The 24,785-nt window shown below is 46.5% G+C and overlaps 1 protein-coding gene across 2 annotated transcripts; it reads right to left on the bottom strand.

Annotated features, from left to right (window-relative positions):
- Positions 1-513: 513 nt before the first annotated feature.
- On the bottom strand, positions 514-6,272 carry LOC115548394 (uncharacterized). 2 transcript variants are annotated; one of them, XM_030362984.1, is made up of 13 exons: positions 5,990-6,272; positions 5,613-5,705; positions 5,081-5,459; positions 4,107-4,339; positions 3,584-3,762; positions 3,441-3,492; positions 2,950-3,294; positions 2,749-2,866; positions 2,274-2,364; positions 2,070-2,184; positions 1,636-1,908; positions 1,321-1,498; positions 514-1,212 (listed from the first exon to the last, which is right to left on the bottom strand). In XM_030362984.1, the coding sequence occupies exons 1-7, from the start codon at positions 6,035-6,037 to the stop codon at positions 3,262-3,264; spliced, it is 1,017 nt and encodes a 338-aa protein (XP_030218844.1). In that variant the 5' UTR covers positions 6,038-6,272; the 3' UTR covers positions 514-1,212; positions 1,321-1,498; positions 1,636-1,908; positions 2,070-2,184; positions 2,274-2,364; positions 2,749-2,866; positions 2,950-3,261. The 2 variants fall into 2 exon arrangements, with proteins under 2 accessions (XP_030218844.1, XP_030218843.1); XM_030362983.1 differs by having other exon boundaries at positions 1,632-1,908.
- Positions 6,273-24,785: the final 18,513 nt, after the last annotated feature.

Here is a 24,785-nt window from a genome sequence, read left to right on the forward strand (position 1 = left end):
ACCCTCTGAGGAGTTGAGGGAAAAAACATTTTTCTAATTTTTCTGATAAAAAATATAGGGTGCATACACTAAAATGGCCACTTTTTTTTTTCGCGATATTTCCGCCAGAGCAGACCCTCCAATTATTGGTTCTTAGGGTCAAAGTTTACAGAAAAAACAAATAAAAAGTATGGCAGACCATGTCAGGTTCAACCCATTTTATTGAGCTTTTGAGACTTTGGCTCCCCGACTATTTGGAACACCTTCCCCCCCCCCCCCCCCCCCCCAACATATCCGTGACTCACGAGTCCCTCACCATCTTCCAGTCCCACCTCAAGACCCATCTCTTCTCCTCTGCCTACCCCTAGATCAACCACCAACCCAAGCCCCATCAACTTTACATTTCCTTTTGCTTGTCTATTGTTGTGCCCCTATGTAAAGCGCTTTGAGTGAGAAAAGTGTTATATAAATAGATTATTAATATTAGTGATTTAAGAACTTTTGTTTATCAATGTTTATTTCATTTCAGCACATGATATAATACATGGGAACATTATGTACTCATAAAGATATGCTTATACATGACAGGGATAAAAATGATGTCGGTCTGTGTGGCAGCTTTCAGTTTGTTTATGGAGTGTAAGTTCATAATAGCATCAATAAAAACAGTACAAATAGCAATGAATCAGTGCAGCTTGGTTCACTTCCAAAGTATATTATACTTGCTCTTCAGCCATGATACATCATCGTATATTGCATACATGTAGAAGAGAAACAGTGGGTTGGTTAAATACATTAAAAGGTGTCATTCATGATACAAAAAGGTCTGCAATCATATTGGATACTGGATGATTAAAGACTGAATATTGATGACATTGACAACCCCCATGTTTACAGTACACGTTGTGTGTGGATGCCACCTAGACAAGAATTTCCAATTTTTTTAATTAAAAAAAGAAAATGAAGTATGCGAGAAGCAAAGTTGAGCAGTTCATCAATTTTTCTAGTCGCGTCAGGATATCAGGAGCGATGAAAGCCAAGTTAACTCGTCTGACATTTCAGAGTCACTGTCGTATCCATCCCAGTCCCTCTGGAAGTCCATACTGGTTCCTCTCAAAACTTGAGCGTAACAGTCTCTCGCATGCTTCATCATTGTTGTGACTGCTTGCTTCTTTTTCAAGGTTAAGCTGCGGAGACCCTTGATCCCTTCTTCATTTAGACCCCACAGCTCACCTTATGGGAGTAAAACAAAAAAGATAACGGCCACATTAGAAATCTCAGGAAAAAAATATGCATAACAATGTACAGTATAGTATTCCAACATGTTACTTAAATACGTACTTTGCAATGGCTCACTGGAAAACCGGCATGACATCTCCTTGAGCGTGTCTGCACGAGTGGAGAGAGATTTCCAATGCTTTGCCATCTCGGCAATGACAATCTTCCTCTCCTCCTCAAGTCTCCTTATTGCCATCACAACGTCAAACGCCTTCCTCTTGGTTTTCAAATCTACATTTGTCTGGGATACAGTTGTGGAAAATAAGCCAAAGTACGATTACTTTTCAAAGAATTTCTGAGATCATCTAAAATAAGGCATAATTGGCTCTGTGCTACTATGTGAATCATACGAAATTGTCAACTGATTTGCTTACATACCACCATGGGAAAGTTGCCACGGCCAAACTGTCCCCTCAGAGAGAATGCTGTCAAAGTTGATTCTCTCTGCATCTGGAACCATGCTGTTGTATTTGTCAGCAACAGAGCCAAGAATGGCCATCTCCTCTCTGATTTTGCGCCGAATCCGGGCCCGACCTTTGCTGCCATCGGTGTCTTTGTAAAGGCGCTGGGACCTTCTTTTAATGCTGGCCACCAGCACCTCCAATCTACTAGTCACCGCGTCCAGATCTGCATTCTTTTGGGATGTTGTTGCTGAGAAGAAAAGAAGTGTAAACATTTCACTAAACATTTTCATGGTGCTAACTGAAATTAGCTAAGTCTCAATGTAACACAGAAGGCCACAGGGAAGTCATAAAGATTCTCCTTTTTTTCTGCAGAACTGACACATTGATCAGTAATAGTATAACTCTCACCTTCTGCCCACTCTTTTACGTCAGTAACCCAGCCCTCAACTTCAACCTGTGTCACTGCCAGTTGGACTCTCATGACCTCCAGGTCCTGAAGCCGGCTTTCCAGCCCTTTTGTGGCCTTTAAATAACAAAAGAAAAATGTTATCCCTACACAAATATACAATAGAAGGCATCTACAATATAAGAAAAAAAATGACTCATGTCTACCTTCTGATATCGGCGGGCAAGTGAAGTAGCCAAGTTATTAAATTTTGCTGATTCCAGCGCATGGCCATCAGTGTAAGCATGTCTGTACGACCTGCAAAAAATAAAAAAATAAACTCATCTGTTTTTTACTACATGTCCCTCACCTGCAGTCTTGTGCCTTTTTCTTGTCAAGTGAACAGAACAAATTATTAGCAGAGAGTTGACAGTGGGGGTGAGGAGTAATCAAGTAGCTTTGTATGGTGTCGCATGACAGTAGACAAATGGCGCAGGAGAGTGGTACAAGTCAGTGTCTCGAGACATTTGGCGTAGAGTCGGAAAATGTGTGACCTCAACAAAGCTCACCATAATTACAAGAATCTGGAGGTACAGTCATTTGAGTGCTTTTGTTAACAGGGTGAGAAGGTGGAGATTTGCAGCTGCTACACTTTCCTTATAACACTTTCAATCTAAGAAGTGCAGTGTGTGGTAAACTTACCTGCTTTGGACATATGTTTTGTCGTCACAGCAATCCTAGAGAGGAAGGCGTTGCACTGCTCAACCTCCTCCCCAAGTGTCAATCCAGCCCCTTGCTGGTAAGCTCCACTCCATTTAACCTATTAAAGAAAATATTTATAAGCTGCCAACATACCTTTCCAGGTGTCCAGGGACAGTCAATGAGATGGTAATGTTTTCTTACCTCGCATTTAAAGTCATGGGCTTTAGCATGAAACACTGACAGGAATGGCTTCATGTCAAGAAGGTGCTGGAGCTCCGGGCAGCTTTTTGCCACTTTGTTGAGGTAGGGCCAGTACTTGCATGTAACATCCATGGCAAAAAAGGTTATTGGCTTATTTGCCAGCTTGTTCTGCAGGTAGAGGGGATAAGCGTAGATTTCTCCCCTGAACATGTTGAGAGCGCTGAGAAAAACGACATGTCAACACACCGCAAGCTGAAGTCCCTCCTCATCAATTTTACTCCTGGATCTCTGAGATGTTTCTCTGGCTGCTGACTACTCCCCTCCACAGACACCTCTTCCAGAGACCTACAACATGGAAAACTGTTGATATAAATGGTCAGGACTCACCCAAACAATATCAACGTTAGGATGTTATTGGTGGTGTTTTTAGAAATATTATAGAAGTTTATATGGTTGGTGGCAGAATGAATGTAATCCACAAATCTCTCTACTTCATCATCTTTAGCAATGAAGATGCCATCAAATAAGGCTTGCTCCTCAGATCTAAATGAAAGAGAGGTACACATTGACCGTCAATATGACACAGCAAAGGTTACTTTAACAACACTGGAAATTACACACATTTTTTTAGTACCTTGCTGCATTCTTAAAGCGGTAGTGCTTGCGATTTCCGTCCACTGAAACGGCAAGCATGTCTGGGGTGCATGCAGGACAGACAAATGGCTCCTCTCTGCATATCTTGTCGACCTCAAATCTAACAGCCTCCCACTCCAAAAACCTTTTTCTGAAGCTGTCTGCTGTGATCTTCCCAGTCTGTTTCAGAACAGTAAAACATGTCAACATATTTCACAGTATTTTATCAAAACATGATACTGTAGTCAAATTGTATACATTTACAATTTTCTGAATGTTTCTGAATGCAATCTGCATGACTATGACGTGACAAGGATCTTATACACGGGTCTGAATGAAATACATGTTTTGAGTGATGAGTTGTTGATGATGTTCTATCAATGTATTGAGTATAGCTGAATCACTGTGTTGTGATATCATCACCATGCTCCAATTATAATAATCAATGTGTTGATAATGTCACCATAGTCACTCTGCTATACTCGTCATACTAGTTGGTAGTGATTCCCACCACTAATACTCACACGGCCGAAGTTGACAGTTCGTTGATCAAGCATTCTCAAAAAGGCTTGACAGGAAAGTCCTGGTGCTGCCATCTTCAACTCTTCATATGAATGAAACACATCGGTAGAGTACACCGTGGAGAAGTGAAGGGTCGCAGGCCAGTAGTCATTACGGACCAAGTCATCGACTCCAGCACTCCAAGTGGCTTTGCATGCCTCGCATTTCATCTCAGGCATAGAGAGATCATATCGTCCTAGAAAAATCAAGAACACATTGTATATGGGATGAGAGGTGTGTTTGCTGGTGCGGGAGGAACAGATGATTCACTGCACTTCCGCAAATGAAAATGTGAGTAAAATAACATATAAAAATAGTGTATATAATTATAGTTGAGCTGGATGTTCTGTCAGGCAGCAATAAAAAACTGTGTTGAAGCATCCTAACTGACAGAGATATTGTTGTTTATTTGTCGGTTCAATTCTTTCCTGCTACTGAAACTTGAAAGCATGACAGAAGAAGGGGACACCACTGGGCTACTTCAGATTGAAGTGCCTTTCTAAAGAAAGGTAGCCTACATCACCATCTCCCCTGTAGTACATTCCGAACCGAGAAACTTAAAATCTGGCAGTCTTTCTCAGTTGTCAAGTGACTCTTTTGTGAGACAGAAGCCAAAACTGAACATCCCTTCTGAGGTCTTTCGCCGGCAGAAGCGGGATACACAGTTACAGATGTGGGCGGGAGCGGGACTAAATATGACACATTATTGGGGGAACCGGACAAAATATTGCGGGAACGGGGGGCCGCAGGACTGAAAAATCGGTCCAGTGCAGACCTCTATTGGAAACATTTGAATAGAAATAAATCAGGAGACATTTACAAAGTCAATAGAAATGACCCTGGGTCCCCCCAAGTTCATTTTATTCTTACCATTTATTGTAACCACAGCAACAACTCTTTCCTGGGTTGACACCCTAAATTTGACGCTACAGCTTACCACACTGGGAAAGAACCCTCTCCACGACACAGGTTGTTGGAGGCAATGGCTGAAAGAATCCAGCTATTGTTGCATCCCTGTTGTGGAACACCTGGTTTCTGTGTAAACTGACATCACACTCAGCACATAAGAGTGGGTGAGGTCGGCAGTCACGACAACGGACAGCAGCTTGACTGCTGCCACACTGTTGGCAGATCCCAGTTTCCGCATTTTGTTGTGCCACCATGGTATTCACCAGCCGGGGTCTCTCTTTCGCCCACCTCTCTGAGAGGAGACTCCTTCGAGTAGACCCGTCTAAGGAAGCTCGTGGTGGTGCTGGTGCTGTTTCCTGATCATCCATGTCATCACCCTGTGAGTGGTTTAGCTCTTCAAGGAAAGACTCTGTTAAAATAATACATAATATTTAAAAACTAAATTAAAGTGTGCAACATGGATGTTGTCTGTTATTCTGTCGCAAAAACATGGAATTTACATTCAAATTATTAGAATTTATAAGCACAATGAACTAATAGAGACAAAATAAATAACATACCAACAGTGTCAGGAGGACAGTAGTTGGTTCTCTCAACGCTGCTGTCCAACATTGTAGTATGAGCACCAGTCTTGCGACTGTAGCTGTGACTAGCTGTAGCGGATAATAAAACACAAATCAACCTTTACAGCATTACAATACCATACATTTTGACGAGCTAATTTTATTCAACACAATGATACAAACCTTTTATTAGCCCAATTCGTTGACTATACCACTTTGGATGAATATGTAATAAAAACCTCATCTTATACCAGACCCATGGCTGATTCATGTATTCAATCCAAAGTGGTAAAACAATCGATATCGTTTTAGATCTATGTGAAAAATGGCAGGAGTTCTCTTTTAAGTAATAGGACTGAAAAAATAAAACTGACCAAATTGGTTTCGGCATGATCTTGGTCTGTCATGGACAACATTTCCATCACTGTCCCTCTTCAGCTACATGACAGGTTGATGGCTGGTGGATGGTGGGGCCTCCTGGACCGGTTGATGGCTGGTGGATAGTGCTGCCTCCCGTTCTACCTCCATCTTATTGATGAAACCTTCCAAGGTCTGGAGTCCATCATTTAATTTAGAATGATCAACAAGCTCATCAAGCTCCTTAACGAGCTGCTCGACATTGGAGCTGTCACTCATGATGAACAAGGCACACAAGACAACACAATGACAAAACACCAATAAAGGGGTAGGGGGAAGGGGGTGGGGGTAGGGGGAAGGGGGTGGGGGAAGAGCGAAAGAGAAAGAACCACAGGGAACCTGAGAGACTGACAACAATTAACTAGACAAACGTGGCTCTTAAAAGTGCCTTTGTTTTTACTTTGTAACGAAGCTGAAGTTTTAAAATAAATGATGAAGGGACCTGTTGAGAGAAGGGAAAGAATATGAATTCAGATTTGAAGATCATGCTAGATACTACTACATAAATACTGAATAACTAATGAGAAAATGTTGCTCTTGTTTGCCCATGCTTTGGGATGTGGGGGAAGAGGGCGGAGCCAGGCTGAGCCAAAGTCTGTGCTTTTTCCACATAGCCTGCATTAAAAGAGTCATTTCGTAGTTTTTATAGCTGCTAGGCATAAAGAGTTCACCGTTCAAAGCGGGATGTTTATTGTGGGGGAGGAGCCGCGGCGGCAGTCGTGATCGTAATTTCCGGTTAGTGCGCCACGAAGTATTCGATTTGGAACAACACCAGAGCCCGTCATATTAGACATCCTCTGACAACACTGACATCTGAAAATTAGCGCACTTCCCCTCCTTCTCTTCTTCTCTTCCTTCTCCTTCGTTAGGTTCTGGAAGGCTAGACGTAGCAAAGGCGCATTACAGCCCCTGTCACACCAAAATTGTACCGGCTGCCAAATTTGTACCGGGTACGTAATCAGTTGTCCGTTGCCAGGCAGCGAACAACAGATTACGAAGGGTTGTCCGGTGCCAGGCAGGTTTCAGAAAACATACCCGCTCATGTTGCCAAAGACGAAATAACATAATACAGATAACGGATCGCTAGATAACACTTGTTTTTACTTTATATTTGCATTGCATTTAATTGTTTAATCAAATTTAGCTAGTAAACTGAGTGTTTAAAATAGATAGATAGATGGGTAGATAGGTGAGCAGGCATTTACTAACTGGTAAATGTTTTTTATTATTCACGTTATCCCCATAACATTTAGCTATTACTGTGTAGGGAAATAGATAAATACAATAAAATACAAATATAAAGTTAGGAACGCTAATAAATGTAATTTGTAAAATAAGCGTTATCTGTCTTGTCGCGGTCAATGAACGAGTTTGCGAATGTACTTGAACCTTCCTACGTCATTCGACGCGATCCTCCGTTGCCAGGCAACGTTCGACGCGATCGTCTGTTGCCAGGCAGGTTTGGAATGGATTACGTAGGGATGACGTACCCGGTACAAATTGGCACCCGGTACAAATTTGGTGTGACACCCCCACAGGCCACAAATAGAAGCTTGGATAGCTCACAAATCTCGCGAGACAGATTTTAACGCGACGGGTAATATCGTTGAGTTTAATCTCACACCCCTAGTTATAATACCCGTACTTCCATGAGTATACTTAAAGGAACTATCCGTACTCACAAGAGTACGTTAATTTTTCAGAATCGAGTACTCCGTGGTGCACTAACCGGAAATTACGATCACGACTGCCGCCGCGGCTCCTCCCCCCCAATAAACTCTTTACGCCTATCAGCTATATTATTATAACTTTATTCAAGACACAGGAAGGTCCACATAGACAGCACACTACATATATATACACATACACATATGTATATACGCATATAAATACACACACACACACACACCACACACACACACACACAAAACAATATAAAACATTTAAGAAGGAATGCAAATGAGGCATTATCAATTATAATACAAACATAATTAAAACACATACAAGCTTCGGGTCCAATGTTTCCAGAAGCAAGATGAGTACCTATAAAAACTACAAAATGAATGCAGTCTATGTGGAAAATGCGCCGACTTTGGCTCAGCCTGGTTCCGCCTCTTCCGCTACGTAGCTAAGATTGCTGCCGTTGAGTACGGAAAGTGTTCTTCGATCCACACTTCAGGATTAGCCCGTTTTGAGAACGACATCCGGGTCCTTGAAGTATACTTCTTTTCGCTGGATCTGAATTGGAACGTACTACATACTCAAAATTTGACTAGTAAGTACGGATAGTACGGGTATTGGAACACGGTAATTTGGTCTTTGTCCAATGAAAGTAATAAAGTTACAGGGCATTTAAACTGTGCAAACAAACACGACGACAACTTCTTGACATATTTCGGTCATATCTTATATGTAAAGGTGCTAAATTTTCTCATTCAGGTTAGAATGTAGTACCTACTTACCTATTGGAGTTGAGAAGCGAAATAACCTTGGGATCGTCGCATTCTTATTTATAGTCAATAGTCACATAATGTGACGTCATCTCCGATGGACATTGATTTCCTTTCGTCTAAATCCGACGGTAAGGGATTAAAATGAATGTCTATCTGAAGGACGCCCGCATTGAAAAACGACGAAAAAGGTACCCATTTTTCGTCGGAAATTGCCGCCAGGGTTCCGTGCCCATCCCCCCACTCCGGTCCAACAACAATATAAAATGATACCGTAATGCACCTGTTCTTTGTCGTTGGATCTTTTGAATAAATGGATCAATACATGATGAATCACAATGATCGCAAGAAGAGGACCGTGAGAGTTATTGAGCAGCAGATGAACCAGTCCAAAAATCAGACACGTTAACGGAGCACTGAACTAGGCCCTCTCGGATGCCATTTGTTTCACTACGACTCCTTTCAGCTGCACACCTCTCTTCCCCAGTCCGATTGTGGAATCCAATAAACCTGCTATCAAGCTTACTTCGCTCACTACCTCGCCTGTGGTTATTACAATATCATTAAAAGTTAGATAAAGTAACGGTTTAATAACACAAACGCAGGAAACACGTGAGCTGCTAGTTTAGCGAAAGCAGCGTCCCTAGCAACCTGACGTCGTTGAAACATGCGAGCGAGCCGATAAAATCTTCCTAATAACTATAAAACTAAAGATCAGACACAATCACTGACTGAAGATTATGCAAGTAAAAAGCATATTTCTCGCTAGAAATGTTATTAGAAACACGTTTAACGGTGAGTCGGTCCTAAAATATTGCATTTCCCATTCAGATAATAAAGATTAATAAAGATCATACGCATTCACTGACTGAAGATTATTCAAGGAAAAGTACATTTCTCGCTAGAATTGGCATTAGAAACACGTTTAATGGTGAATCTGTCAAACAAATCAATAGACAATAGCTACGGCATCACCGTTGATAGACATTGATTTCCTTTCGTCTATATCCACCAGTGAGGGAATAACATGAATGTCTATCTGATTGACCCCCGCGTTGAAAAACGACGCAAAAGGTATAACATGAATGTCTATCTGACGGACCCCGCGTTGAAAAACTACGAAAAAGTTTTTTTTTTACCCATTTTTCGTTGGAAATTGACGCCAGGGATCCTTGGCCATGCGTCACACATTTGACGAGTAGGGAGTGAGACTGTGTTGGAGCAAGGGGAAGAGAGAACAATAAGAAAAAGCCTTCAATTTAACTAACAATAGGAATGGGTATGGCCTCCTTCTTCAGGGGCGTTTCTAGGTTTCTGAAAGATCCGGGGCTTAGCCCAGGGCCAAAACGTAACTGCGCATGCAATTTTTTAAAATAATAACAAATAACAAAATAAACAATGTATGCAGTTTATTAATACCAATGGTAAAAATATAGATTTTCACAAACTTCCCTTTGTCTTAACAAAAAAGTGCCTCATTCATAAGCACCAACATTAAACATTTCGATAACAAATGAGTCACATAGTCATATATGTATTCTTCACATATTTTTATTAGTTTCACAATAGTAAACAATGTCTGAAAAAGTATACAATGCAGAAATGCAGAAAGATAAGATGTTTAAAAGGCAAGAGCCTTTTAAACATCTTATCTTTCTGTAGTCATGCGTTTGTCTTTGTTCATTTCTTTTCTTCTACAGTATATCTGTCTTTACTTTACACTTTCCATATTGTGTATACTTGTACATTTGTCTGTGTATTATTAACTGTTACTCTACATGTATTGTCTTTCTTTGTTCATTTCTTGTTTGTAGTGAACTTTTTATTTTCACTCGTTTCACTGTGTCTTGCTCCTTTCTTTGGACCTTTGTCCTTTGAGCACAAGTGGGTATCTCCTCGGTTTGACTTGGGCGAACCGGTCAATGACTTCACCATGGTCTAAGCCACAAAGCGCATCCTTCTCCACTGCCATAATAGCCAAATGATGTAGCCTCTCCTGGCCCATGGATCTCCTCAGCCAGGTGTGGACACGGCGCAGTACACTGAACGACCGCTCACACGTGCAACTGCTGACAGGTATTGTCAAGACTGCTTGGACAACTGAGCTCAAGGTTGGGAACATGTCTGGGTGAAGTAGCTTGTAAACACTGCCCATGTCAGAAACGGCACCTTCTCTCTTTCTTCTAGAAAGGAACTGCTTTGCCACCAGGATCTCCTCTTTTTTCAATGACATTTTATAATGTGTTGCAATCAGCTCTAGGGAATCCTCACAGAAGAAATCAACGGCCGCTTGGTTGCAAGCTTGAATGCCTCGCATTAGCTCTGCCCCCACATCAGAAAATCTGCTGTTTAGCTCAGTTACCATATGGTCAAGACATGGGTACAACAGAGTTTGTTTCAGCTGGTCTTCTGTGCCCAGATGAGCCCTTGTACCCAAGGTGGACTCTATTGTAAAGTCCTCCATCACCCTCTGCTTGTGCCTGCGACCACTGTGACGTCTCTCACATATGTTGTTGGCATCATAGATGTGTTTTGCTTCATTGTAAAGCTTGTCTGCCATTTCATTGGTTCGGATGGATTTCAGTGTGTCAAGGACTGCATCTTTAAAGAGTGTTGCTTGGGCCAAGTCCACAGAATCCTTCTGAAGGTACAGGTGCAGCCCCTCTGTAGTTGACAGCATACTCCGGAACATGACCAGCAGGTAGACATTTGAAAACCTGGACAGCTTTGACAGTAATCCGACTGCCAGAGGTGTTGCACTCTCTTCCAGGCACTTTAAAACAGCTGGCAGATTGTTGAGCATTGCTCTCACAGACTTCACCTGACATGCCCATCGGGTTTTTGACAGCTGGACAAGCTCACTCTTCTTCAAGCCCAGGAGCATCTGGACATCAGAGAATCTCTGATGGTTTACGATTGATACACTGAAGAAACAGTAGACACTCTCCAATGTCTCAAACAGGTCACTGGCTTCTGGAATAGCCCTGCACGTATGGCAGAGAACCAGGTTCAGCTCACGAGCATAGCAGTGTACGTACACTGCTTCTGGGTGTTTCTCACGAAAGCGAGTTTGAACTCCACTTACTGAACCACTCATAACGGAAGCTCCATCATAAGCCTGAGCGACACACAGGAGATCATTAAGGCCATTCGACTCCAATACATTTTCAATTGCGTCACTGATGCACTGTTCATTCAATCCCTTAAGGGTGACAAGTTCAAGGAGACGCTCTTTGACTCCGCCGTCAGCTGTAACATAGCGCACACAAACAGCAAGCTGTTCAACCTGGCCATCTCTTGCCTCATCAGCTATCACTGCATACATTTTCGATGCCTTGATCTCTTCTACGATGGTTGCAGTCACTTCATCAGCACAACATTCGATCATGCTGTTCTGCGAGGCAGGAGATAGATATGTTGAATGAGAAGGGGCCTGGTAGTTCTGGAGGAAGGGGTCAAAGGTTTCAAGGAGCTTCATTACTTCTAAAAAGTTTCCCTGATTCAGGGAGAAGCTGGTTTCATCATGACCACGGAAAGCAATGCCTTGTTTCCCTAAAAGGCTAGTGACGGCCACAATGCGCCGCAGGTATTCTCTCCTTTCACTAATCTGACTGGAATTTCCAACATTCATTTGGTCGACAACATCGCCTTCTGTTAGCGTAGCTCTGTAATTCTTCTAGGCCAGGATAGATGACTTGTGGACAGCACTTGCCTCATGCTCTCGGTAGCTATCCAAGGCCCTTTTCCAGTTATTAAAGCCCTCAGTGCTGAGGAGGGCATCTTTGCTGGCTCTAGGGTTGTGTTTCCCAAAGAGCTTGCATGAGAAACAGTGTGAAGAGTTTCTGCTCAAAGAATACTCCAGCCAGTCAAAAGATTCAAACCATTTGTACTGGAAAGACCGTTGCTGCTTTCCAAAACTAGAGGAGGGGTACTGGTCCCGTCTGGGTTGCTTTGGGCCGGTTTCTCGTGTCCCTAAATCATTCTTTCCTAACAGGTTCCCTGTGCTCCCTGACCCTGAGCCACCTGTATTTCCAAAAAGGGGAAAAAAGCGAAATAAAGCTATGGCCTCCTTCTCCCCCCTTTTTTAAACATGATTAAATAAAACTCTGCTAGCCACAACTTGCAATTAATGGGCACTGGCAAGGATGTATACTGGGATACACTGCTGAATATTATACAATTCTGGACTAGAGATATTGGTATAAATACTCCTCACATAGCCTACAGGTACCTGCACTTGCACTTGCACTGTCCTCACTCTGGTCAGCAGCATCACTGGCAGCTGCATCTATGTATGCTGACTCTGCCCTTATCTCTGAAAATGTATAAAAGAATAAATAAAAAAAAGTTAAGCTGTAGCCTACTGTAAACTTAACTTATTTTAACTTATTTTAATTTCAAACATTATAATTAGGTTACTAAAATATGTTAAATACTACATGTAAGTGGTGTCATTGTGTTGCTCGTCAGTATTGCTTCCTCCTGCTAGTTTGCCTTCATTGGTCTCGAAACCAGGTCCTCTGATTTGCGACCACAATTGACCACCAAATAAACGTGTGTGCTATTAGTTATGCCAAGGACAAAACTACCTATTTTTTGGCGCAAGTGGGAGGTCTTTACCTCTTTTTATACTGAGAGGGAATTCACCAGGTCAACTTTGTTACATAGACACTCTTAACATAGCCTACAGGTACCTGAACTTGCACTCTCCTCCCTTTGGTCTCCTGCATGAACCCTGACTGCATCCTTATCTGCTATCATACCTGAAAATGAAGGATGTGCCATTATATGCTTAAAGAGTTCAACAAGAACAAGAACAACAAAAAAACCTTCTATTCCCATTACCTCCTTGGCTGCCAACCACTTTTGGAGCAAAAAACATTGAAATCCTTCTTTAAATTAGTCAGTACACTTATGCAGCCGGTCTCATTCCCTGTTGCCATGAGAATCATGTATTAACATAAATATTTCTAACTGTTATTCTTTTAATTTCATATCATATCTTCATATTATTGTCATCAACTTTCATGTACAAAGCGGTCATTTAGACTACAGACGAAAATAATAGATATAGTAGCAGGCTTAATGCCTCTGGTCCATCACACTACTAGTCATTAACGTTAGCTAGCTAGAGCATTCTAGCTGCAGACAAAGTACATGATATACATTTGCATTCAATTATAACATTATAAACATTTACCATAAGTAAGGTTTTCAAAACGTTTACAGACATTTTAATTACTGACATATAATAAAGACATTGTGAAATCTAGGGCTTGTGCTCACTACTCACCTGTTGTAAACAGTGAGAGACTGGCTGCTGAAGTGTACTGACGCACTTGTTGCTCTGTTCTCGTGCGGTAAATGAGGGGCGTTCAAGGACCGTCGGAAAGTCGATTTTTTTTCGATTTTTTATTTTTTATTATTTTTTACCAAAACATTAGATTCGGGGCTAATCAAATTAGATCCGGGGCTTTAGCCCCGAATAAAACAGCCTAGTGACGCCACTGATCCCACCCCACTTCTTTAAACAATATTAACAGGTCAGAAATCAAAATCAAAACTCAAACTCAAAACTACCTGTTTCCTTCAGACTCATTTCTCATTTTCATGATAACAAATCTATGTATCAACACTTGCGTATCTGTACACCATACAGATACACATAGATACACACAAGCGTACAACACTTGCATTTCTGTACTCCATACCAATACACATACACACAACCGTACACACGAACACTTGCACATCTGTACACCATACCAGTACACATAGATGCACACAACGTACCAATATATTTCTTCACATACCCATGTTTCCTACTCACTGACACACTAAAAATGTCAGCCACTCCAACTGCCAGCACCACAGCAACTGTGGAGTCAGCAGAAGGCCGAGCCACCACAGCACGCGACACCACCCTTAAGACCAATAGCTCACTGCTGATCACACAGTTAACTAGTCATGTTAACAAGTAATGAGACGTCAAAGCCCTCCTTCATTACTTTAACTCTGGAAAACCATCTCTTTGTATCTTCTTTTAAACTGTTTCATGCTTGGACATTGCTTGATCTCCATATTCAAACTGTTCCACAGCTTTGCCCCACAAAGTGAAATGCAAAAGCCTTTCCTGGTTGTTCGGATGCTGAACCTGTCAAAATTTAGTTTCCCCCTCAAATTATAACTAAGCTGTATTTTATTAAATAATTTTTAAATATTATTTGGGAGTTTGTTGTTTTTTGCTTTGTACATTACCTGAGCACTTCACCATGTCAGTGAATTTCATTATTTTGACTGTAGAAATAATGAATCAGTATTGTCCAAATATCCAACCTTATGAATGACACGAATCGCTTTCTTCTGCAGGATAGTTACTGGTGCTAATGAGGTTTTGTAGTTGTTCCCCCAGACCTCGACACAGTACATTTGATATGGCGAAACAAGTGCACAGTAAAGAGTGTGGGGTGATTTATGATCCAAAGCCTGCTTTGCTTTGTTTATTACTGCAATGCTTTTTGACAATTTGGTTTGAACAAGTTTTATGTGTGATTTCCAACTGATAAGATCATCGATCATAACTCCAAGAAACTTCATTTCGTGTACTCTTTCAATTTCCACCCCATCTATTTCCATTTTTACCTGCCATCCCTACCATCTCTTTTACCATATCCAAATAGCATAATTTTAGTTTTGGCCAGGTTTAGGGATAATTTGTTGTAATCAAACCAGTTTTTTAGTTTGATAATTTCCTCAGTAAGATCCTTCAGAAGCTCAGCGAGATCGTCTCCTGAGCAGAAGATGTTTGTATCATCCGCAAACAGGACTAATTTCAGTAGCTTGGACACTTTGCATATATCATTAATGTACAGTATAAACAACTTTGGACCCAGTACTGACCCTTGAGGTACGCCGCAAGCAATGTCCAAGCATGAAGAGCAGTAATCACCCAACTTCACAAACTGTTTTCTCCCGTTAAGATAACTTTTAATCCAATCTAGAACAACTCCTCTTACTCCGTACTTTTCCAGTTTGCAAATTAAAATGTCATGGTTGATTGTGTCGAATGCTTTTTTTAAATCGATAAACACTCCAATTGCCTGTTGTTTCTTGTCTATAGCCATTGTGATTTCCTCTATTGATTCTATTATTGCTGATGATGTTGATCTATTTGATCTAAATCCATATTGACTGTCAGAAAGTAGTTGATGCTTTTCTAAAAAAGCTTCTAACCTGGAGTTGAAGAGTTTTTCTAGAATCTTGGAGAATTGCGGAAGTAAAGAGACAGGTCTGTAATTTGTGAAATTGTGTTTGCTCCCTGCTTTGTATAATGGTATAACCTTAGCAGTCTTCATTCCATCCGGAAATATCCCGGTTTGAAATGATAAATTGAATATATGAGTCAGCGGTTTTACAATTGCCGGTATTACCAGTTTGACTAGAGCCATATCAATGTCTTGAAAAACAGTGGATCTTTTGTTTCTGCAGTTGTTTACAATGTCCAAAATTTCAGCATCGTCCACTGCCTTTAAGAACATAGAACTGGGATTTCTATCTACCAGTTTCTCCATCATTTCACCAGTTGTCCCTGGATCCGGATTTTTTTCTGCCAAATCCGGCCCCACATTGACAAAGAATTAGAAACTGATGGAAACAGATTATTTTGCTATTAATAATAATAATAATAATAAATGAAATTTATATAGCGCTTAATATGGTACTCTAAGACGCTTTACATATTGCCCTATCAAAACTATGAAAGACAGGCTAGGAATAAAAGCAAAACAGAGGTTAAACATGAAGAATAAGGTGGGAGGTAGGTAGGGAAGGCTAGTGTGAAAAGGTATGTTTTGAGGGCAGATTTGAAAGAAGGGAGGGTTGGAGAGACTTTGATGTGGGAGGGGAGTGAATTCCAAAGGGTGGGGGCAGCAACTGAGAAGGCCAGATCACCCCAAGTCCGTCGCTCAGTCCGTGGAACTTGTAGCAGGTTGGCAGAGATGGACCTGAGGAATCGGGAGGGGGCGTGGTGATGGAGGAGGTCGGCAAGGTAGGGGGGGGGCTTGGCTGTTGAGGGCCTTGTAGGTGATGAGTACGATTTTGAAGTTGATTCAGTGTTTAATTGGAAGCCAATGGAGTTCACGGAGGACAGGTGTGATGTGTTCTCTGGAGCGGGTACCAGTGAGGAGGCGTGCAGCTGAGTTCTGGACATATTCGGGCAAGGCAAAAGGCGGTGGTGTTTGCATCATGATAAATGAACGCTGGTGCACAAATTCTACTGAACTCACACATGTATGTTCCCCTCACCTGGAATACCTCACTGTCAAATGCAGACCATCATTCCTCCCACGGGAGTTCATCAATTATTATGATCTGTGTTTACATTCCACCTGAGGCTAACGCTAACACCACCATAGCCGAGTTAGCCAACTACGTCTCCTCAGTGGAAAATTCACACCCGGACACAGCAGTCATCGTCCTCGGGGACTTTAACCAGACCAACCTATCATCTGAGCTCCCCGGCTACCATCAGCAGGTAAATTGCCCCAGCAGAGGGACCAACACGCTTGACCACTGCTACACCTCCATCAGAGAGGCTTACCGTGCTTTCCCTAGGGCTCCGCTGGGCAGGTCCGACCACGCAATGCTGCTGCTAATTCCAAAATACAGGCAAAAAGTTAAATCCTCCAAAACACCAACAACCTTTCTCCGGTGCTGGTCCCCCGAAGCCATTGAACAACTTCGGGGTTGTTTCGCGTGCACGGACTGGGATGTTTTCCATGCCGCAGGTGACCTGAACGACGTCACCGAAGCAGTGACGTCATACGTCAATTACTGCGTTAACCTGTGCATTCCACTCAAAAAAGTCAAACACTACAATAATAATAAACCGTGGTTTAACAAGGACATTAGGATAATAAGAAAGGAGAAAAATACAGCACATTTGACAGGAAATAAAGAACAATATATGGCTGCCAAATACAAACTGAGATCTGCAATAAGAAGAGCCAAATCCAACTATGCCACTAAATTAGAAGAACAAATCTCTAATAGTGACACCCGCTCTATCTGGAAAAAATTACAAAACATGACAAACTACAAAAAGAAACCCACCCCCACACCTGACAGCGACAATCAGCTTCCTGATTCACTTAACACTTTCTATGGGAGGTTTGAGCAGGCACCGGTTCCACCACCATCTCTCCCAGACCCCCTCCCCCCCCCCCCCCCCTTTCACCATCTACGAGGAGGAGGTAAGGAGCACCTTCAAGGGACTTAAGAGGAATAAAGCCCCCGGCCCAGATAACATTAGCCCCTCCGTTCTCCACCACTGTGCTGCGGAGCTGGCTGGGGTTTTTACCAACATCTTCAACTCCTCCCTCTGCCAAAGCTCAGTACCCAACTGCTTCAAAGAATCCATCATCATCCCAGTTCCCAAAATCAAGAACATCTCCTGCCTCAATGACTACAGACCCATTGCCCTGACATCAGCAGTTATGAAATCATTTGAGTGCATCATACTAAATCACCTGAAATCTGTCACCAACCCCCTCATGGACCCATATCAATTTTCATACAGAGCCAACAGTTCAGTTGAAGACACCGTCATCTTAGCAACTCATCACATTCTGAACCACCTGGAGTCTGCCAACACATATGCCCGAATCCTGTTCATGGATTTCAGCTCTGCATTCAACACAATAAACCCAGCCAAACTATTCAATACATTACTGGACATGAACCCATGCATCTGTCACTGGATTCAAAGCTTTCTCTTGAACAGGCAACAAAAGGTGAAGATCAAAAATACCACATCCTCCCCTCTCTTCCTCAGTACAGGCACACCCCAAGGCTGTGTTCTCTCACCCTGGCTATTCTCCCTTTACACAAACAAGCTCACATCCCACCACAGCTCTGTCAACCTGTACAAGTACGCGGACGACTCAACCATCATAGGACTCATCACCAACAACCAAGAAACAGAATACCGTGCACAGATCAACCAAGCAGTGACCTGGTGTACAGACCATGATCTCATACTCAACTCATCAAAAACAACGGAACTCATCATCGACCCAAGACGCCAACCATCCCCCAAAGCTCCTGTGCTCATTAAAGGTGAATCCATCTCCATCACTGACACATCTAAACTCCTTGGAACCCACATCTGCAATAACCTCAAATGGAAAATAAACGCAGACCACATCTACAAAAAAGCCCAGCAAAGACTTTTCCATCTCCGTCAGCTCAAGGAGTTCAGGGTAAGGTCCCATCTTCTGCTCCACTTCTACACAGCCATCGTAGAAAGCATCCTCACCTTCTCCATCACAGACTGGTTCGGCAGTCTAGACTCACTCTCCCGGAAGAAACTAACTCATCATAAATAGAGCATCCAAAATTATTGGCACACCCCTTCCATCCCTTGATTCACTCTACCACAAACGGACACTACGCAGAGCATGGAGAATCATCTCCGACCCCACTCACCCTGCACACTATGCCTTCCAACTACTGCCTTCTGGGAGGCGTTACAGGACAATTGCCTCCAGAACAACCCGGTTAAAAAACAGTTTCATCCCAACTGCAATAAACTTTCTGAACTCGGAACGTTAAGGATTAAGCATGGCCCTTATGTATTGTGTAGTGTGTATTTCTGTATGTTGTGGTAACTCGGTTAGGTAGAAAGGCTCAAAGCAAGGACCAGGCAGGGTGTGAGGGTCCAAAGCCTCAAACGGCGGTTTATTACACTCGGTATCAAACAGTTTCTCAAGCGCAAGCTGTACATCCAAGGCGGGGGGTTGCTCGAGTCGTGGTCCACGTGTCCGCCGTGCGGCTCACGGTGCGGGGTCTCGGTCCTCTGCGTCGTCCTCTCTTCCACTCGACTCTCTCCCTTCTGTCGGCTGGTGGCCTCCTTTTAACTCCTGGGTGCCTCCCGCCCAGGTGTTCCTCGTTTCCACGATTGCGGCTCTCCGGAGGTCGGGGTTTGTCGCCGGCTGTTGGCCACCGGCGGTATATCCCGGCCTCGACTCTCCCGAACAGGGGGCGTGGCACCGGGGGAATGCCACACACTCCCCCCCTTGTCGCTGCCTCAGTCCAGTGGACCCTATCCGGGAGGGCCTTCCGGGTGAGGTCGTTCAGGGGGCAGGCTAGGGTGGCATACCCCGGGATAAAACGCTGGTAATACCCCACCAGCCCCAGGAACGATCTCACCTGCTTCTTGGTCTGGGGTTGGGGCCACTCCCGGATAGCCGCCACCTTGTCCTCCTGGGGTCGCACGTTCCCCCTCCCCACCCGGTACCCCAAATAGGCCGTCTCCTCCCGCCCCAACCGGCACTTTGCAGGGTTGGCGGTCAGCCCGGCCGCCCGTAGGCCGTTAAGCACGGCCCGCACGTGCTTGACGTGTTCGTCCCAGCTGGCGCTGTGGATGATTATATCATCGATATATGCCGCGGCGTAACTGCTGTGCGGCCTTAGGACCTGGTCCATCATCCGCTGGAACGTAGCGGGGGCCCCGTGGACACCAAAGGGCAGGACAGTGTACTGAAACAGGCCCCCCGGCGTCGCGAAGGCCGTCTTCTCCCGGGACGACGGTGCCAGGGGGACCTGCCAGTACCCCTTGGTTAGGTCCAGCGTGGACAGGTACCGGGCCGGTCCCAGCCGCTCGATCAGCTCGTCTACTCTAGGCATGGGGTAGGAGTCAAAGTCAGACACTTCATTTAACCGGCGGATGTCATTACAGAACCGGTGGGTCCCGTCCGGCTTGGGCACCAGCACAATAGGGCTAGCCCAGGCGCTACGGGATTCCTCAATTACCCCCAGTTTCAGCATCCGCTCCACCTCGGCTCGGATGGCGTTGCGCCGGGACTCGGGTACCCGGTAGGGCGGGATCCGAACCGTCACCCCCGGAGCGGTCCGGATCTCATGAGAGATCACCGAGGTCCGCCCGGGCACGTCCGAAAACACGTCCCGGCTCTGCAGCACCAGCTCCCCGAGTTCTTGTCTCTGTGCGGGGCTGAGGTCGGTCCCCATCGGGACCTCAGGGATCGCGGGCCGAACCATCAAGGCCATGGGGGCCCGTAGGGGGGGGTCGTCCCCACCCCGCCACTGTTTTAATAGGTTCACATGATACACCTGGGTGGGCTTGCGTCTCCCGGGTTGCCTCACCTTGTAGTTGACGGGCCCCACGGCCTCTACCACCTCGTACGGCCCCTGCCATTTCGCGAGAAACTTGCACTCGCTGGTTGGAACCAGCACTAAGACCCGGTCGCCCGGTCGGAAGTTCCGCACGCGCGCCCCCCTGTTATACACGCGCGCTTGGGCCTGTTGTGCACGGGTGAGGTGGTCTCGGACTATGGGCCAGACCTTGGCCATTCGGTCCCTGACGAGCTCCACATGTTCGATGGTGGTCCGGTGTGGAGAGGGATGACTCTCCCACGCCTCCTTCGCGAGGTCCAGTATTCCACGGGGCCTCCTCCCATAAAGGAGTTCGAAGGGCGAGAACCCCGTGGAAGCCTGGGGCACCTCACGAATGGCGAAGAGGACGTGGGGGAGTAACTGGTCCCAGTTCTTCCCGTCCGCCTCGATGCTCTTCTTGAGCATCCGTTTGATGGTCTGGTTGAACCGCTCGACTAGCCCGTCCGTCTGCGGGTGATACACCGAGGTCCGGAGCTGGGAGACCTGTAGCAGTTTTAGTAGCTCCTTGACTACGCGGGACATGAAACACGAGCCTTGATCGGTGAGGATCTCCTTTGGGAGTCCCACCCGGCTAAAGAGTAGCACTAGTTCCCGGGCTACCGCCTTGCTAGTCGCCGCACGCAGTGGGAGGGCCTCGGGGTATCGGGTCGCATAATCTAATATGACGAGGAGATATCGATGACCCCGGCTCGTCCTGGGGAGGGGTCCTACAATGTCCAGCGCTATTCTTTCGAAGGGGGTCTCAATAATGGGCATCGGTATGAGCGGGCTCCGCTCCACTGCCCGCGGGGCTACGCGCTGGCAGTCGGGACACTCCTGGCAGTAACGCGCTACGTCTCTACGAACCCCGGGCCAATAGAACCGCGCCACCACCCGCTCTCGCGTTTTGTCCATGCCCAGATGTGCGCCGAGCAAGTGTGTGTGGGCCATGAACAAAACCTTAGACACGTAGGGTCGCGGTACCACCAGTTGTTGTATTACCTCCCCCTCGCGCACGTCGACCCTGTACAGCAACCCCCGCTGAGTGCAGAAGTGGGGGTGGGTCAGGGGGCTCACTGAGTCCCTCACCTGACCGTCGTGGGCGACCACATGTCCCCACGCGTGCCGCAGGGCATCGTCCCGATGCTGGGCCGTAGCGAACTGTCCCGGCCGGGCCGAGTTCTCCCCCCCGGCCTGGGCGAAGTCCGATAGCTCAGTTAGGGGGGAGCTCTCGGGCTCCTCGGGGGTGTTCCCCCTCTCGGAGGCGGTAACGGTGTCGGAGCTGGGCCCGGCTCCGTCTCCCGGTACCGGGCGTACCTGGTCCCCGGTAGATCGGGGCGGGCTTCCCGGTGCCGACGGACCCTCTCCTCCGGACCCCGGCGTGTCGTCCGTCTCGGTCTGCGTGGCGGTCGGTCGGCGGGTCGCTCCCAGTGCTGGTCCGTGGTCGGCGGCGGTCGTCGGGGCGGGTCCGGACTCCGACCCGGACTCTCGCGTCGGCGGGCGCCTTGCCCCTCGCTGGGCCGGGCGTCCGCTTCGGCCGGCGGGACGGTGCAGCTCTCGTCCCCCTCGGTTCCCCCTCATGGAGCTCCAGAAGCGGGTGAAGATGGGGCAGTCTCGGCCGATCAGGAACGGCACCGGCAGGGTCGGTACTATCCCGGCCCGGGCGACGAAGACCCCCTGTGGTGTGCGTACTACCACGTGGCAGGTTTCGTACGTCCGGGTGTCGCCGTGTACGCAGGAGACCTGCATCGGGGTTCCCGGTCTGCCCCCGGCTAGGTCGGCCCTCACCAGGGTCACGGCACTCCCCGTGTCCAGCAGGGCATGGGTGTCCTGGTGCATCACCTTGATGGGGACGGTGGGGGAGTCCTTGTCGCCCTGTGTCCAGCAGGTCGCCAGCATACAGGCGGGGCGGTCTCTCGGGGCAGTGCAGGCGGAGGGCATGGGGACGTCCTGTCGGTCGGGACAGTCCCGGGCCAGGTGTCCCCGTTGCCCGCAGTGGTAGCAGCGCCGGATCTCGGGTTCCCCTCGTTCTCGGGGCGGGGTGGACGGCCGGATCCTCGACGGCGGTGTTGGAGTCTCTCTCCGGGTGGCCCGGGGGTTGGGCCTCGGGCCCGCTGCCAGCCGCTGGGCCACCTGCCAGTTCTCCAGCTGGCGCACGAGGTCGTCCACGGTCTCAGGGTGGTGGTGGGCCAGTACCCTCTGCGCGTCGGGGGGCAGCTGTCGCACGACGTTGTCCACCACGACCCGATCCACGGGGCTGGGTCCCGCCCCGTCCACCAGCCACCTCCGGGCTAGCCGACATTGGTGGACCACCTGGGTCCGTACGGGTCCTCGGACGTCGAACGTCCACTCGTGGAAATTGAGGGCCTTCGCAGCAAGGCTGTGTCCATAGTAGGCCAAGACGGCCGCCTTGAGTGCGGGATATAGGCCCGCGTCCCCGGGGTTGAGGTCCTGACTCGCCTGCTGGGCGGGTCCGGTTAAAAACGGGGCCACTATACAGGCCCACTGGGCCTCTGGCCACCCCTCCCGGGTTGCCACCTGCTCAAATGTTTCTAGGAAGGCCTCGACATCGTCGTCGGGTCCTAGCTTGGTGAGCCGACTCGTCGGGGCGGTGGGCGGCGGGTCGCGGGCGGCCTGCTGGGTCAGGCGGAGCACCGCCTCCGTCAGCAGGGCCAGGCTGGGGTCCGACTCTCTCGGGCCGGCTGGTCCTGCGGCTGTCCCGGGGTTCTGCATCTACGTCCGCGGGTATTCACCTCCGCGAACGGAGGAACCGCACCGGGAAGGGGGGGGAAAAAAAAAAAAAAGAAAAAATCCAAAAAACGAAGAGCCACTGCCAAAACGTGGGGTGGGGTCCTTACCGGGAGCCGTACGTGGACCGAGTTGCCCGCATCCTCCACCATATGTGGTAACTCGGTTAGGTAGAAAGGCTCAAAGCAAGGACCAGGCAGGGTGTGAGGGTCCAAAGCCTCAAACGGCGGTTTATTACACTCGGTATCAAACAGTTTCTCAAGCGCACGCTGTACATCCAAGGCGGGGGGTTGCTCGAGTCGTGGTCCACGTGTCCGCCGTGCGGCTCACGGTGCGGGGTCTCGGTCCTCTGCGTCGTCCTCTCTTCCACTCGACTCTCTCCCTTCTGTCGGCTGGTGGCCTCCTTTTAACTCCTGGGTGCCTCCCGCCCAGGTGTTCCTCGTTTCCCCGATTGCGGCTCTCCGGAGGTCGGGGTTTGTCGCCGGCTGTTGGCCACCGGCGGTATATCCCGGCCTCGACTCTCCCGAACAGGGGGCGTGGCACCGGGGGAATGCCACAATGTATATCTGTGTTATATGTTTTGTAAGTTGGAACCTGTACGGTAACCTGTGTGGTCATTAAAATAATCAATCAATCAATCAATCAATCAATCAATCAATCAATATTGAAGTTTTTTGAGGACTTTGTTGGTGGTGCTGTCACGTTAAAATTGTACCGGGGGCGAAAATTGTACCGGCCTACGTCATCGTTTGTTTACATCCTGACAACCTGCCCGGCAACAGACGACGCGATGCAGAAAACATGTTTCCAAACGACGAAATAACATAATACAGATAGCGGATCGCTATCTGTATTATGTTAGATAGCGATAACACTTGTTTTTACTTTATATTTGTATTGTATTTAATTGTTTAATCGAAACAATAAAAGAATTTGCCCGCGAAACGGGCGATCGCGTCAAATTACAAATGTTTTGCCCGCGAAACGGGCGATCGCGTCAAATGACGTAGGAGGGTTCTTGAAACATAATACAGATAACGGATCGCTAGATAACACTTGTTTTTACTTTATATTTGTATTGTATTGAATTGTTTAATCGAATTTAGCTAGTAAACTGAGTGTTTTAAGCAGGTTTCATAGTCTAGAATGTTCAAGAACCTTCCTACGTGATTTGACGCGTCATTCGACGCGATCGCCCGTTTCGCGGGCAATTTTTTTTATTGTTTCGATTAAACAATTAAATACAATACAAATATGAAGTAAAAACAAGTGTTATCGCTATCTATCATAATACAGATAGCGACCCGCTATCTGTATTATGTTATTTCGTCGTTTGGAAAGATGTTTTCTGCATCGCGTCGTCTGTTGCTGGGAAGGTTGTCAG

The sequence above is a fragment of the Gadus morhua genome, chromosome 8 (assembly GCF_902167405.1).
Source record: "Gadus morhua chromosome 8, gadMor3.0, whole genome shotgun sequence".
NCBI classification, from domain to species: Eukaryota; Metazoa; Chordata; class Actinopteri; order Gadiformes; family Gadidae; genus Gadus; species Gadus morhua.